General features: G+C 31.5%; 1 protein-coding gene across 5 annotated transcripts in view; it reads right to left on the bottom strand.

Moving 5' to 3' along the window:
* The window catches only part of LOC110039005 (kinesin light chain 4), a 121,311-nt gene extending 115,591 nt beyond the window's left edge, over positions 1–5,720 (bottom strand). For 4 of the 5 annotated variants that reach the window (XM_020743938.1, XM_020743940.1, XM_020743941.1 and 1 more), the window contains exon 1: positions 5,116–5,720. In XM_020743938.1, the coding sequence (XP_020599597.1) occupies positions 5,116–5,233 (118 nt within the window). In that variant the 5' untranslated portion in view covers positions 5,234–5,720. The remainder of the gene's footprint in view (positions 1–5,115) is intronic. The other variant, XM_020743939.1, reaches the window with a different exon arrangement.
* Between the last annotated feature and the right edge of the window lie 11,299 nt (positions 5,721–17,019).

Raw genomic sequence — 17,019 nt, 5'->3', positions numbered from 1 at the left:
TGAAAGCTTCATGATAAAGCTGCAAACTAGAAATCAAAATCCAAAACAAGAAGAACAAGTTTATCAAGCCACTGCTGATAAAACTAAAGAGTCTTCTGCAAACTTGGATGCACTCTCTTTCACCAAGAAGCAATTGGGACATAGGTTAATTTCAATCTACAAAATTATCACCGACTACGTTTTTCTTTTCATTATAGAAATGCAACTCTTTAGTAACTCCATTGTTAGATTTTAACCTTAATTTTGTTCATTCTTAGATAATTGATTCTGGCCTAATTGACCATATCAATGCTTGTTCAAAATCATTCTCATTATATAGACCTTGTGCACGTAATAAAAAGATCAAAACTACACATGATTCTTTGTCAATAATTACCTGAATAGGAACTATCAAATTCACCTCATTGTTAATCATTCATGACGTGCTCCACGTTCCTAATTTATTTTGTAATTTATTGTTCATTAGTAAAATTACTTCTGATCATCAATGTCAAGCTAATTTCTATACTTATGAGTTTCATGAATTGACTACTAGAAGGATAATTAGCAGTTCTAGGAAAAATGATAGACTCTAAAATGTTGATGATGGATTTGATGTGAATAGACGTCAAAGTAATAATTTAAATTATGATTTTATTTTTGAAGATAATGATATTATGTTATTGAAATATGTTAGATCATTCTAATTTTTCAATATTTAAAATTTTTCTTCCCAATTTATTTTAGAATAAAAAATTGTCATCTTTTCACGGTGAAGGTTACAGTTTATCATACATCATCGTAGGATCTTTCTCCCCAAATTTATAATAAACTACATTGTTTACTTTGATTTATAAGGATATATGGGATCCTTGTAAATATCTTACATAGTCTGAAAAAGTTTATTTTTCATATTTACTAATGATCATACAAGACTAAGTGAGTGTATGTAATGAGAGAAAAATTTGGAGTGAATAATTTTTTACACCATGATGCAAACACAATTTTAAAAAATTATTTAAATATTATGGTGATGATGCCTAGAGTATTTCAAAAATATTTTGGGTCAATATTTTCGAAAGAGGAATAGTTCATCAAAGCACTTTTACCGACACCCTACAGCAAAATGTGAGACTAAAAGAAAAAACAAAAACTTATTAGAAATAGTGGGGGCATTGTTATTTACAAATCAGGTGTCAAAATTTCCTGTGTAAAAGTTGTTCTTACTACTACATTCCTCATAAATAAACCACCCAATAAAATTTTAAACTTTGAACACCTTTTGATATTTTTCATGAAATTTACCAAAAAAATTAGCTCTCGGTTTCTTTAAAGATATTTTGGTGTATTGTATTTGTTCACATTCATAATCATAATCAAGAAAAATATAAACCCCAAGCCAAATATATGTTTGTCGGTTATGCTCCTACCCAAAAAGAGTATAAATTTGTATTAATTCTATTTCTATAAAAATTATTTGTTACTATGGATCACCTTTTTCCAATTATAGCCATTTTTTACATCTCATCTTCAATGGGGGCAAAAGAAAGATTCGACTACTGCTTTTATTTTTTTTTTCAAACCGAAAACTCTCAAAATAATTTCCCCCCAACCATGATTGTTCAACGTTCCAAACTACATTATATCACGAGAAAGTGGGTTAAGTTTTTAACGATATTGAAGATGATTTAGGTCCTCTTACAATGTCATCTCAAGATGTTCATAATCATATAACCACTAACAAGGAGGAAATAAGAAAAAGAATTACAAAATTGATACCAGCTAACATTGTCTACTCGCAATAAAGGACAACTCAAAAGAAAAAATTTACGAATCATGTGAACTACCCAAAATCCATGAACACTCCAGATATTATCTTCATTATGCCTTTACCCAATTCATCAGTCAGTTTACTTCATCTTCGAGTTCTGAACCTGACTTTAGCTCTAATTCTAAATCTAATGATTTCAGTTTTCCCATTGTTGCTTGCAATGCAGCATCCATTGTCTCATTATATGTCATATAAAAATCTCACCCAGCATCAATTAACTCTTGCACGGAGATTCTTAATACTATGCCTGATGCTCTGAAAATTCCCAAGTAGAAGGAGGTTGTATTCGATGAAATGAAAGTACTGAAAAAATGGCAAGTGAGAATTGATTGATCAACCTAATGCGAAGAAAATTGTTGGATTCATAAGTATTTACAGTCAAGTAAATTCCAGATAGCCTTCTCAGAACCGTACAACACTCGACTGGTTGCCAAGATATTACTTACTCATAACGGTACAACACTTAGTCATTAAGACAAAAGGCATTGATTACTTAGAGATATTCGCCCCAATAACAAAAATAGACTCTGAAAGAGTTTTTCTGTCGCTTACAGCTAACGTTTACTAACCTCTATAACACCTAGATATACAAAATGTATTTCTCAAAGAGGATATAGAAGAATAAGTGTACATGAATGTACCTCCAGAATTTAATCTATGCATTCTCCCTACCTTGAAACAGTTGACAGGATTCTCGGATACCTAAAACGTACACCAGATGATGGCTTATTCTTTCAAAAGACCACACAACAGAACATAGAGGCATACACTGATTCAGATTGGGCGGGCTCAATTGGTGACAGAAGATCAACATCCAAATATTGTACTTATGTCTGAAAAAATATGGTATCATCTATAATTCAGCAGGCTTAGTTTTGAGTTCCATATAAGCAAGTTAGGCATGATAGATATCTATACTTCAACTTAAGAGGATGTCAGCATTTTAGAAATTTTTGCTTTTGGTTTCATCTATTTTTAGATGTTCCTACTTTTAGAATTGCCTATTGTTGGTGATTTCTATTTATTTTTTCTAGCATGGGGATTTTGTGGTTGATTGTATGGCTTTCCTAATGTGATGGCCCCAGCTATTTATCTTGTAACCAAGTCTTAGGAAATTAAAGCTCAATAATTATTTTTTCCTTCACCAAGAAATTACACATAACATACATTCTCATTCCAAACCAATACATTTAGTATAATCTTGGAATCAAGGCAAGCTTTCCGCATCAAATAAATTCGAAACATTCTTAAAATGTTGAAATAATTTTGGTTTTATTCCAAAAACATAAAGAAGAAAAACTTCTTTAAATGCTAAAAGAAACATCGGCTCTTCTACAAGATCAACAAATTCTTCATTTGCTAAAGTAAAAACCATAACAATAGTGTAATGCATTTAAAATTATTCAGAGCTTCTAGATAATGTGTGATGAACTTCAATAAATGAAATCATTTCTTTCCAAAAATATCCTGTATATATAATCACTAGAAATTACATGTCCTACAATGATTAAAAACACACTCCACATGATCATCAATACAGCCTTTGAGCTCATCATAGTCATCACTCTTTAGTTCAACCTAGTTATGACCTTTGATCTTGTTGCAACCATTACGATTGAGTGCATCAAAAGTACCACCTTTAGGTTTATTTCTACTACCACCTTCAATGGCTCCATCACCACACTTGGATTCACCGTCATTGCCAACCCAAAATTGAACACCTAAGTTGCTACACAAACTTAAAGCATCGGCAACAAACAACATTTATCTTTAAATCCATGCTGAAAGTTGTTATTACCACCCATTCATTCTCAACATTGCTATAAACAATAGAATCCATATGCATTGTTTTTATTTTAACATCATCCCTCCAATTATTTGGAGGTTGAATTTCTTTAATCAAATCTTACTACTCGTGTAAGTTGATCATTTAGGCTAAACACTAATTTCTATGAATCTTTCATGATAAAAAAAATTATCTATTTTGTTATGGGTGTGCCCAAAAACTCCTAAGCATAGCGATCTCAATTTCCATTTGCTTGCCCAATTCGTGGTTTGCAAGAATTCCTTTCGCATGCAACAAACATTAATACAAGATCCTCGTTTCTTCGTATGACTAAGATTTCCATATCTAAATAAAAAATAAATAAATAGATTTTATGATAAATGATTGCATGATCTTATATTTAAGTTCTAGGCAACATACAACAATAAAAGTGGAATAATGAATCTAGAATATCATATTCTAACTCCAAGTTCAATCTATAACTTTGTCCATTAATTATTTAAAGGCTTAAACAAGTCTTGTCCCCTTACAGAACCAACCAATTCCGCATCAGCCAAAATAAAAAACAAGAATAACATAATGTAGTGCATATTGAAGTGACACGACTTCAAGATAATGCGCAAATTTTTTTCTTATAATGGAAACATTTCCTTCCATGGATTTAAATATAATATTATACATCAGTTGAAAATCACATGCCCTAAGGGGTGTTTGGTAGCATAGTTTTAATAAAATTTAGCTATGGATTTAGCGTAGATCCAGCCAAACGTAAAAGAAAAACAAAAATTAAATCCAACACTCCATTAAATTGATTCTTTTCATGTTCCTTCTTCTCTTCCTACATTTCGTCTTTTTTACGAAGAAAATCCAGATTTACTAAAACTGATTGCGAGTCAGATTTAAGCATTACTTTGCCGTTCAGCGAGCGTCGTCTCCATCGCCGTCTTTATCAATATAAATCAAGATTTATCGGATTTACTAAATCCTATTTAACGTAAATAAGGGTTCCAGCCAAACACCCCCTAATGCTACTGAACAAAAACTCCACCAAAGAGCTCTAGCCTAAGTGGCATGCTCCCTAGATTTCAAAGCGCAAGTCACAAATAGAGTTCAACCTAAGACCTTTAAACCAAATATTTAGTTGCTTCTTGCCTGAATATCAGTCTGCAATAGACTGTAGCCTCTTTATCTGTAAATTACGTTACGCCAACTTTTGTGTAAATAGTCTCGTGCCTTGTTTTCAATTAACATAATATTTGTAACAGGTTTTCATCCTTACAAAATTATCCTTCAGATCATCACTTTCCCATGAACATAAAGTCATAAGTTTACCCTATTCCATTTCAACGACATTCACAGATTAATCCAGCTAAAAAGTAGGTTCGTCCAATTAAACCAATCATTTTAAGGAAATTTTGAGATCATTCAAGGAAATAAGCACATCGACAACGTAAATAGCCATCGAAAAAAATATAACCACTGATATTAGTAAAAGCAATGACTGGAAACCGTAAAGTACCATGCCAAGGAGAGCTTGTTCCCGAAACGATGATAGGACTATCCGTACGAAGAACTGAGCTTTCCGAACAAAAAAACCTGAGGGCACTTAAAAGGCCGACACTTCGCTGAATTCGCATGCTGAAATAGTCTTGGAGCGGGTAAAAGTACTGAAAGGAGTTCTCAGAGACGTAGGACGAAGCAGTCAATGGCTTAGGTTGAAATACGTTCAGCTAGTGATTGCACGTGCATCAGAGTACCACGCTTACCAGGCTTAGGTGGCTAGATGTTGATGTACTCCGTAACAGTCGGGGCTAGATAGGATTTAAATGGGTCAAGTCGAGCTCCTGGCGAGATGAAGATGTCGATAACAGCGGCAAGACGACATGGTGTTAACAGAGTAGAGGATGAGGGAGAGGGACGCTTAGCGGAAAATTGAATCTGGATAACGTGAGCAGAGGAGCAGAGGAGGAAGGTTTTTTAAGGGGCCGGCGGTTAAAGGCCTTTATGCGGAGGAAGCCGGGGAAGCGAAGCGGAAGGGGAAATTATTCATCCGGAGCACTCAACGAAATTCTCGGTGCTTGCCTCGAGAAATATGCCGAGAGGAGGGTATTGCGGCTTATTGTGTGGTTATGCAGGGAAGGAGATTATTGAAGGGTTAATAGGATGTTTTTATGAGATTATTGTGGAATGGAATTGTTGAGTTTTATTGAGAGATTATTTAGAGTTTATTGTGATATTATTAGAATTAATGTTTTGTGGTTCTACTTAAATAATCTCCATAGAATATGGGCTCGATACAGCACAGATGGCAGCATATTACTTGAGTATACATATTGTGTTGCGTATGTAATAATTTTCTTGCAAAGTATAGAGAAATACGAATCTGTTTTGTAAAGTAGCGGATTGGGCCCAGCTCTTTAATTGTTTTTTTTTTTAGCTATCACATATTTTTGATAAATTTATTAAGCAATCATGACCTCTTAAGAAAATCATTGGTTATAAAAGAGTATTTTTAGTTTTAATCATATTAGAAAATGTTTCAATTAGTATTGGGGGTGTATGTTTTCATGTATTTATATATCTAACATAATTTTACTTTTACAGTAGTATCACTCAAATCTTCCATATCACATCAAAATATATAGGTATTATTTGTGTATAAATATATATTCATGTATAAAAAAGATGGCCTGTATGCAAAAAATGAAGTTTACGTCAGATGTGTAAATACAAAATAATTAGGTATTATTTGTGAATCTTCATAATTTTATAAAGAAAGATTTACATACTTACCACTCAATTCTTACATATTTACATCTAAACCAAAAATTCAATTTTACAAATATGGTACATACTCTATCATGCCCTACTCATCAAATTTGGAAATAACTCAGAGAATAATCTGGAAGGAGGATGCAACTGAAAATTAAGAAAAATTCAAACTATTTTTAAACAAAGATAATACTATGATTTATCAACCAATGAGATCTCTTGAAGTCATTTTTACATGAGGTCTATTTTGTTCTCTTTCTTTAGAACCTAGGATCTAACCTTAGGGTTTCATTAGTGACTTTCTTAGAAGACTAGTGGTGGAACCAATACCAAGCTAGGACTTCAAAGATCTCTTCTCTTCCTATAGTTTCATCCACTTTCCTTAACCCTTGGTTGAGATGATTAAAGTTAGGTTATCAAAGCTTAAGTTGCATTCTTATAGACTTAGAAGAGAATTAGGTCTATTATCTGGTCTCTCTCATTGGACACTTTGCATTCTCTCACCTAATTCCTTGGATGAATTTATATTTATTCATAAAAAGCCCATTGGGTATGAAGTTTATCTTGAATCAAGATAAGACCTATTTTTTAATAAAAGAGTAGGTAAAAATGAAAATTATCATTTTAAGTTCAAATTATAAATAAAATTAAAAATGAGCAAAATCAAATTCAATGAAATCATAAAAATAAATCACTGAATCAACCAAAATTGAAATCAAAGAAATTAAATTCAAATGAAATTATCTAATTAACAAAAATCAGTATTAAAATCAAAAGTCTTTTAACATTTCAAAAGTGAAGTTAAAATTGAAATAAATTCATCAAAGTAAAATTAAAATAAAAAAATTGAATTTATATAAATATTAAAAATTCAATTCATAAAAAAAATATAATTCCAAAGTTAACAAAGTAGAAAATTTAAAAATAAGAAAATTAAAATCAACTCAATCAAAAGTGAAATCAAAGTTAAAAGTCCAAAATCACTAAAGACAAAATTAATTAAAATCAAAATTAAAACTAAGCCAAACTCACTAAAATTTTTAAATGAAACCAAAAGAAAATTACAAATTTAAAACCAAATCAAAATAAAATTCAATAAAATTAAAATCGCCAAGTGGAATCAAGTCAAGGAAAATCAAATTTAAATAAAATCATCAAGTCAACCTAAAATCAAGTTCAAAAATTAAAATCAAATATAATCAAAGTTACTAAAACCATAAAAATCAAATATCAATCAAAATTAAAATCAAACAAAACAAAATTCACAAAAGTCAAAACAACCAAACCAAAAAACTAAAATTCACTAATTTTTTTACCGATGTCAAAATTTTATTAAACTAAAGCCACTTGAATCCAAGTCCAGCTCACTCAAACCAGACCCAAGCTTAAACCAAAGCCTAATATTCAAGCCATCTCAAGCTCATCATGAGTCAAGCCACCAAATCCACCTCATGAAAAACCACCAAACCATCATGCCAAGCTAAATGTAAGCCACAAGCAACCTTAGACAAGTCATATCCAAAACCCAAACTACCCAAGTAACCAAATCCTCAGAACCATGACCTTACCCATAAATGGCCTTATAAACCATTGTCATATATGCAAATCCAAGTCACCCAAAGCCAACCAAAATTGCTTTAAACCCAATGGAATTAAACCCACACCCAAGGCAAAGCCATCATGATCAACTGCTCTAATTCCAAAAAAGATTAAACCAAACCCTAATCCAACTTATCTTCACCCTTTAGTCTTTCCATAAGACTCAAACCAAGCTAAACACAGCCTCTCAAGCATTCTTAAAGCTTCTACATTAACAGTAAAAACCTAATACCCAATAGCTCAAAAAGAAAGAAGAACTCCAAATTTTCTTCAGGAAGTGATACCGCTCTTTCTATGATGATAATATAATTTTATGTATTTATAATGGCTACTCCTAGTGATGTAGGTATTACTAATTTTAAAATATATTTTCTAATTATTGATTTAAAAAAATTACTAGGATAAAAAAGCAAGTGCAATTAACGTTCAAGTAATATAGGGTTCTAATAGAGTCCCACGTATCTATCCCACGGGGAAGGAAAAACTCTTTTTATAGACTTAGTAAAACTGTACTTAAACTGCATATAACTTATCAAGGAATGAAGATTAAAATTATATGTGTAAAAAAAGAGTACTTATACCCACTAATTTGATTTCTAAACTTAAAGAAAATGTGAAATGTTCCTAAACTAGCTTTACTTAGAAGAGTTTAAATTATATGAAAATCCTTCTCCTTGCAACGAGATCATAATTAGTGTTGGAATCAAGTGTTTATAAATTTAAATGTAGTTTTATGACAAATAGGAGCATAGTTATTCTTTACCTTCTTTCGAGTGCATAAATAACTAGATCTAACCTAGAGTTAAGTTCCTAAATTCTTGATTATGTTGTCTCGTCACTCTAGAGTACCCATGTCAGCCTGCAATCTGGCTGACCTATCTTTAAGTTCCAAACCCTAGATCAAATCGGTTAAGATTCTAATTTGTCACCCAAGAATCACCAATTTACACATGTTAGAACTTATATTCCTATTTATTTGCACCACCCCAAGATTACATTTTCTTAATTTTAAAGGTTAGTGTGGTAATTACTAATTGAGGAAAATCATAGTCTTCCCAGGTCATTATATTTTCACAATATATTTTAACTTATGAATTGGCCAAATTGCAAAAGTAAATTAAGCATGAAGTAATATACCATCACATATTGAAATGAAGCAATTCTAAACAATTCTAATCCTACACAAGTTATTTCACATCATAAGAAGAAAGATAAAGAAAATTACTCGGATTTCATGGGGAAAATACAATAACACATAGATTGTTATTTAAAACCAGGTTTACACAATAAAGTTTAACAAAATTGAAGCAAAAATACAAAACACTTATCTTCACCTCCTTCCCAAGAAAATCTCTTGAAGTTCCTTTGAAGAATACTCAACTCTCCTTACAATCTCACTCCAATCGACACACCCCCTCACCTTAGGAGACATGCCCCACACACACCTTAATTCACCCCACTTGAAGAGACTCCCCCTAATAATAACCCTAGAAATCCCTAAGATTCACTTCAAATGCCCCTTCAAAATTCATCCAAATACACTGCATCTTAAAAAAAAAACTGATTTTGGCATCTACGCACCCAACTATGGCGCCTAGAAGTCAGTCTTCTAGAAGCAATGAAATAATTATCTAGCGCATATGCACCAGGTAAAAATTTTCTTCTTTGCTCCATTTGAATCCAAATTATTCCATTTTCACTCCATTTGCTCCAACTGCTTAACCTATTGTACCTGTAATCAAAAATATAAAATGTCTTCCATTAAAGTGTAATATCACTAAAATAAGCATTAAATATATATAAAAAATAACACATTTTTAGGCATGTCAAAATCCCCCAAACTTCACTATTACTTGTCCTCAAGTAACTCTCTTATTTTATTAACCATATGCCTTAACTTATGGTTGTGGGTTTCATTAAAGATTCCTATAGTTTTGCCCCATAAATGAAATAGTGTAACTTTAGAAAGATTTTACTAACTCAGGTTAGAACTAGGGTATAAGAATATCTAGTAATCAAGTTAGGAATTCTGATTTTCTTTTCATTTCAAAAATAATTGTAATTTTTCAGACTTAGGAATTCTAGAAGAATTAAAAGATAGAATTAAATGAGAACTTTGTTGGTAAAGATTTGACTAATACATTTAAAATTGATAATAAGCTCAGAAATGTAATTAGGTTTATACCATTAAGATGATTTAAGTGAAATCAATTTTTAATTAGGCATCTCCTCAAGCTTCTCCCCATATATTTTATTTTAACTTTTATTTTCCATTTTTTTTTCTTTTTTTTTCTTTTCTTTCAGGATCTTTTTAATCCTTAATAATTTTGAAGTTCACTATTCTCCTCCTAAAGTTAAAAAGTTACACATTTCTGTTCTTTATTATGTGTATTAGTTTTAAAAATGATCTTCATAGAGTATCAATTCTTTTAAAGAGTAAATCTAAGATTCCTAGTATTTCAAAAATATATTTTTTCCTATTATAAATAGTAAAAGCTTATCATATTCCCTTATACCAAATATCTTAACTCTAGAACTACCCCTTATCACCAAAAAATTTTACTTAAATTTGTTATAACATTCATAGAATCAAAAATATAATTCTCTAAAGATAACACCACATACCATAGGTCATTTCTAAGTAAACTTTAAAAACAGTCTACTGAGGACAAATAAAATTTAGTTTTTAAAAGTTTTTCTCCCTCCCCAAACTTGAATTTTTAACTAATTTAAAACATTTAATACATAAATGTAGGTAGGAAGTAATTTTTTTCTAATTTTGTTTCTGTCAAGAGCCCTAAACATGAAAATTATATAGGTATAAACAGTAAAAACAAGTATGTAGCAGTAAATAAATCTCAATTAAACATATTATACCATGAAGAACTTCCAGGTAAAAGGCTACTCTATCCCACAAGCAGGCATATATATGAACTAGAGCAAAAGGGAAATAGCAGTGCATTAAAAGCAAAAAGCACAGAATCCACTTAAAGTAGTAACAAATAACACTAAGTCCAGTACAATAACATAGTCATAAGCAGTAACACCCAAACTCAAGATGATCTACTACTCTTCATCATCCTCATCATCATCATCATCTTCTTCCATAGGATTGTGATGTTCATACCTCAGATATTGTGGATAAGAAGGAAACTCCACAATCTTATTTCCATTAAGAAACTTCACTAGAGAAGTATCAAAACTTTTTGCTTAATCACTTTTCAATTTGAGATAGAATCAAAGTGTTCCAAATGATCTTCAATGTCCTGCACTTAACTTCATACAAATGATGTATCATCTTGTAACTCCTCTACACAGTCAAGCATATTGTTCATGCTAGAAGGATGATGAATAGAAGCACAAGAGGTAGAAGGCCTAGAAGCAGAAGGAATGTCTGAAGAGCTAAGCCCAAGACCAGAATCAACATGTTTTCCATATAGATTCACAATAGACTTGCTAATAGACTTTAAGGGTTGTAATAACTCCTCCCAAGTCTCAAAACTAACTCTAGATTGTTTACATAAATTGAAGATAAGAGAAAGGTATCATAACCCCAAAGTAGTACTCCCTGTGGCATTACTAATAATGGATTTGTAGATGAGGGAGCCAATATCAATAAGCTTCATGGTCTAGATACAAAATTTAAGGCTGCTTTCTCTAGTGACTTCACTCAGATGATTTTTAAGAAGAAGTCTAGCAGAAATGACATAGTGTCATGTCTTTGATGGGGCATTAATCTTAGAAGAAGAAAAGAATACCTTGTGATTGTTCTTTATTTTCCAATCTCCATTCCTATCAGTCAGAAATGAGATAACATTGTCCAGCTGTGTCTCAGTAGGCTCAAAGGATGAGTAGTAGCAGTCACATATATCAGACAATTGGTACAAAACATTGACCCGAGCAAGAGTAAACTACACTCTCCTCTCCCTAAGAAATACATAATCATTTGGGAGATTCACATAAAATTCACAAACAATAGAAATAGCTTCTATGATAGTAAAGTAGTAGAATTTCTCTCAGTGTCTTATAACAATCAAATTTTCCACAGGTCCACCGGGACTGATAAAAGCTCTTTCTTGAATTAACTTCTTCGATATGAGAAACTCATTTTAATGTTATTGAGCTTTTTGACTTGAAAATTTCTTATGATCAAACACCTATTTTTCCTTTCCCTCTTGGTTTTAGGAACCATAGAAAAATCTAGAGAAAATCAAATTTAACATGAACTAAATCTCATGTATAAATTATATAGGCCTCTAAATTCAAATGTATTACAAAATACACTTATTCCATGGATTTCCATTTCCTCTTTCAAAGATTTCCCAAAATTTTGAAATTTCCATAATGTGGAGAAAATCCATGGAAAATTGAGAGAATCATTAGGTTAAAGTGTAGATTTAACCCCGAGAAGTAGAAATCTGGAGTTTTTGAGCCCAAAATCACAAAATATCAAGATCTAAGAGAAACCCTAGGGCATCACTTACGTGACTTGGGGGAGGAGGAAGAATATCAAGTGAAAAATATGTTGTTGAACCGACAATTTTTGTGATTTTATTAGGTGAACTAGTGGTCAGCCGACTCAGCACCTAGGCTCCCGATTTAGCCCATAGGCGCTGATCCACCTTAAATTTACCTATTTTTTATGTATATTTTATGCTCAATTTTTTAGAATATTATTCTTTAATGAAGGATGTTATTATTTTTTTTGGTTGCAGGTGCAAGAAAAAGAGTTTAAGAGTAAAAATGAGCAAAAATACATCAAAAAGGAGAAAAATGAGCTAAATTAAAGAAAAGTACCAAACAAACCGAACTGGCGCCTAGGCGCTAGATGCAGAAATTGCCTAGCGCCTAGGCTTAACAGTTGGGCACCTAGGCACCATAATTATTTTTTAGAAGATTCATTGAATGAGGCCGAATTTTAAAGAGATGTATGAAGCAACCCTTGGTCATTTTTGATGCTCTATAAATATGGATTAATTCCAAGAGGCTAGGGGGTTTAATCTATAGAGTCTCATAGTGTGTGAGTGTGTCAAGTGTGTGAGAAGTTTTCTTTGTTAGTTTTTGTTATTTCTGAAGTTTGTGAGTCTTGTAAGTGTTGTTGGAGTCAGAGAAGTCAGAGAACTTCAAAGGAGTGCTTGGGGGAACATTTCTTGGGGGCAAAGGAGTGCTTGGGGGAACATTTCAGATAAGTATTTGTATCTTTGTCTTTAAGTCTTATACTTTGGATTTGAGTTTTGTAAATATGTATTATTTTGTTATCCCCATGCTTCGTGGGTAGTTTTCTTTCTTTCTCCTTGGAATATGAAGTAATTAAGTAAGTGATTTTGATTTTGTTCAGAATTTTTTTTATTCCTAAAAATTGTGATGATATTTTTACAAATCCTTCATTTACTTTACAAATTGGTCACTTATATTGTTAAAACCTATTGAGAAACTTATAGACCTAAAAGAGCTAAGATTTCTTGACTTGTAAGTATCACATTCTACCTTGGAAAAAGCAGCCGCGATCGTCCGAAGGGGAGTGAAAATAGATAGGGAGATATTATTTAATGGGGGTAGAATTGATTTTTCTAGAGTGATAGATTAGATTTTCTTATCAATTTAGTCTAGAGATTGGAACTAAGTATCATTGGTAGGTTTTATTGAGAGGGCACTGTGGGTAATCTAAGAGTAAGAGACTATAACCTACCCAACACTATTATACATGTCGACACAAACTTTAGATTAGTCAATGTTCTTTGCACATTTTGAAAGAAGTAAAGAATGAGTATGTTTCTATTTGTCACAATACCACATTAAAGTTGTCACAATACCACATTATCTATTTGTCACAATACCACATTAAAGTTTCTAAATAAATTTTGAAATCCTACACTGATTATGAATTATTAGCAAGGAGAAAGTTTATTTTTATATATTGTCGAAGTCATTACATTTAATTTTACTTGCATGTTTTATAATTTAGTAAACTTAATTTTCATCTTCCAATAGTTCTTTTATTCATAAAGTTAAAATTTTTATATTTCATTTCATTGTTTTCTTATTTTCAGCTTCCTCGTGGGATCGATATTGAGGTTTTTAAGGAAAACTCTATATTACTTGAAACGATATGTATACTTGTGTAGTACCCTTAGTGAGAAAATTATTTTTTAAAATTTTATCATATTATATTTATTCTCACTAGCTGCTAAATATAATTTAGGTCAAGTTTTTGGCATATTAAGGAACATAAATATCTACATGATTACAGGTCAGGTCAATTTTTTGGTGTCATTGTCGGGGAAGCTGATGCGCCCCTAGTGTGTGTTGGTTTTCTATGTGTTTTATGACAATTTAGTTCCCATGAGATGGCGCCAAAACCTGACCCAACCAACAATTATACAGTAATTTAGCTTCCATAATATGACGAAAAACTTGACCCAATTTATATTTAACGGCTAGTAAGAAAAATCAAAATATTATAAAATATAGATAATAACTCACACACTATGGGTTCTATGCAAGTACATGTATCACTTCAAGTAATAAAGGGCTTTTCTTAAAAACCCCAGTATCAATCCCGCATAGAAGCAAGGTAAGAAATCCCTTAGGCTAATTCTAGTCTGCTACTATCAGTCCTTAGTTTCGAAGAAGTGGTTTTTCTAATAAGTACTCCTAAAGGTAAGTCTTAAGTTTAAAACAACAAACAACTACTGTTAAATGAAAATATTAATTCTAAAGATAATCCTTTCTGAATGAATTGGTTTGAAGAATTTTGAGATGTTAAAAACTACTATTCTTATGTAGTGAATTAGATAATGTATAGGAATAAGATACATTAAATACTATATGCACCAAATAGGAGCAATCTTATTCCTTACCATCTATCGAGTGCATAAAGAACATTGGTTAATCTTGAATTTGGTCCCTAAATCAATGGTTAGGCCGAGAGGATACTAAATCGCACTCTAGAGATCCCACTTCTTCCTCTCCTGAGGGCTAACATCTCGCTTTAGTTTCCAAACAACAGGACCAAATTGGAGATTTTAGTCTGTCACCCTAAAATCTCCAATTCTATGTCTATCAAGGTATATTTTCCTATTTATTTACATTCAACCCCATAGAATACATTCTCATCCATGAAATCAAATGTGGTTCCACTTGTTGAGAATTACACCACCCTCTCTGATCTTAATGCTATTACAATGAATTTTAACACTACAATGGGCCCTTATTGTAATGTAGATGAAGTTGAAGTAAAAACCATCACATTTATAATTAAAATCTATTTTAACATGCATCACAAAATCTTAAACATGAATCCTACTTATTACAAAAGAAAAACATAATGCAAACAACGATATAATCATCTCATGCCACTATTTCCAAACAAGAAGAAAGAGTAAGAAAAACTACTCACCAAACACGAAGAAAACATAAATGAAAACTTCATTACATCAAAGAAAATCCACTAGATAAGTGTTTACAAAATCATAAGATAACACAATGCTTAGCTTTTTCCCTTTTCCCTTTGAAAGAAAAATGAAGATCTCTCCCACAAAGTCTTCCGTTGATCCATGCAAAGCTAGTACAATTCTTTATAGATTCTCTCAAAATCCCCTCTCCAATCTCGCCATAAAAGGTAGAAATTTACATGTTTACTTCTATTCTAAGATCTCTAAGCATTCCTCTCATTTTTTATAATATACACGCCTACACAGACTCACATACACACTATGAGAGGCACCAGCCCCCCTATTTAAAGAGACAAAATTCCTTCTTTTTCCCAAAAGACACATAGTTTCATTCTAAGAGACAAATCTCTTCATCCAAGAGACATATCTCTTCATTCAAGAGCCTTTCCCAAGTGCTAAACTCATTGAACCACTCCATGGGGCATTTGATTTCCTTAGAGCCTTCTAGGACATCTCAAAATAGTCAAAAATAACAAAAAATCCGTCCATAACCGTCTCTAGCGCCTTTGACACTGGTTTTGGCACAAGTTCTGGTGCCTCTGGCTCCTATTCTCTAGATTTTGACACGTCTTCTCTTTAATCCGGTGCCTCTAGTGCCACCCTACAATAGGTCTACTGTTTTGCTCCGTTTTGCCCCGTTTCAGTTGAGTTTCACTCATAACAGACATACTTACAAGATAAGCATGAAAACAACCTTTCTTTAAAGTATAACTTTATTCAAAAAGATGTAAGAAGTGTAAAAGAGATTAAGCATAGAAAGCCATATTGAAATTTGTCAGGTCAGAATTTTCTTTCTTACTCGTTTTAACGCCAAATTGCATCATTTTTGCCCATTTTTACTTCCTTTTTCTCCAAAAGTTCATTTATTGTACTTGAAGCTAAAATATACAAAATACGTTCCTTTAAAGTACAATATTATTAAAAATAAGCATAAAATATATGTGAAAAAGTAGTATTTTTAGGCAAATCAGAAGCGATAGAAAAACAAAACTTTAAAGGAAATATCTTTTTTGGAATTTTCTTTGAAACCTTAATTTTGATTACTAAAAATTTTAGTTTTTACTTGAAATTTTCAAAAATTATAAAAAAATAACAAAAATTCAAAATTATAAAAAAAATATAAAACCTGAAAATTATTAAAAATTTACAAAAAAAAACTGAAAAAGAAAAAATATAATTTTATTTTATTTAGATTGTTTTAGTATTTTATTTTCTGAATTTTACTTTTTATATGCGAAGTTCAGGATCTAAAGGTTTAGTACCCTATGATTCTTAATTAGATAAAACCATAACAAGAATTAAAAAGCAAAAACAACTTCATAATTTTCAAGAAATAACAAACACATCACAAAATAACTTTGAAACTTTTACTAATGAAAATGAACATCAAAATTTACAGAGTCCTTTAAGGGATTATGCCAACCAAACGACAGATAAAATTCATTTTAGTATTCAAATTCCTACTATAGCAGCTAACTCATTTGAACTTAAACCTACAATAATACAAATTGTGCAAAATAATCAGTTTGGGAGAACACAAACTGAGGGTCCAAATTTACATCTTATATATTTTCTATAACTTTGTGCTACATTCAAAT

This window comes from Phalaenopsis equestris, unplaced genomic scaffold, assembly GCF_001263595.1.
Source record: "Phalaenopsis equestris unplaced genomic scaffold, ASM126359v1 Scaffold234734, whole genome shotgun sequence".
Classification (NCBI taxonomy): Eukaryota; Viridiplantae; Streptophyta; class Magnoliopsida; order Asparagales; family Orchidaceae; genus Phalaenopsis; species Phalaenopsis equestris.
Note: the sequence above shows the minus strand (reverse complement) of the source record. Positions and strands in the feature narration are given on the sequence as shown.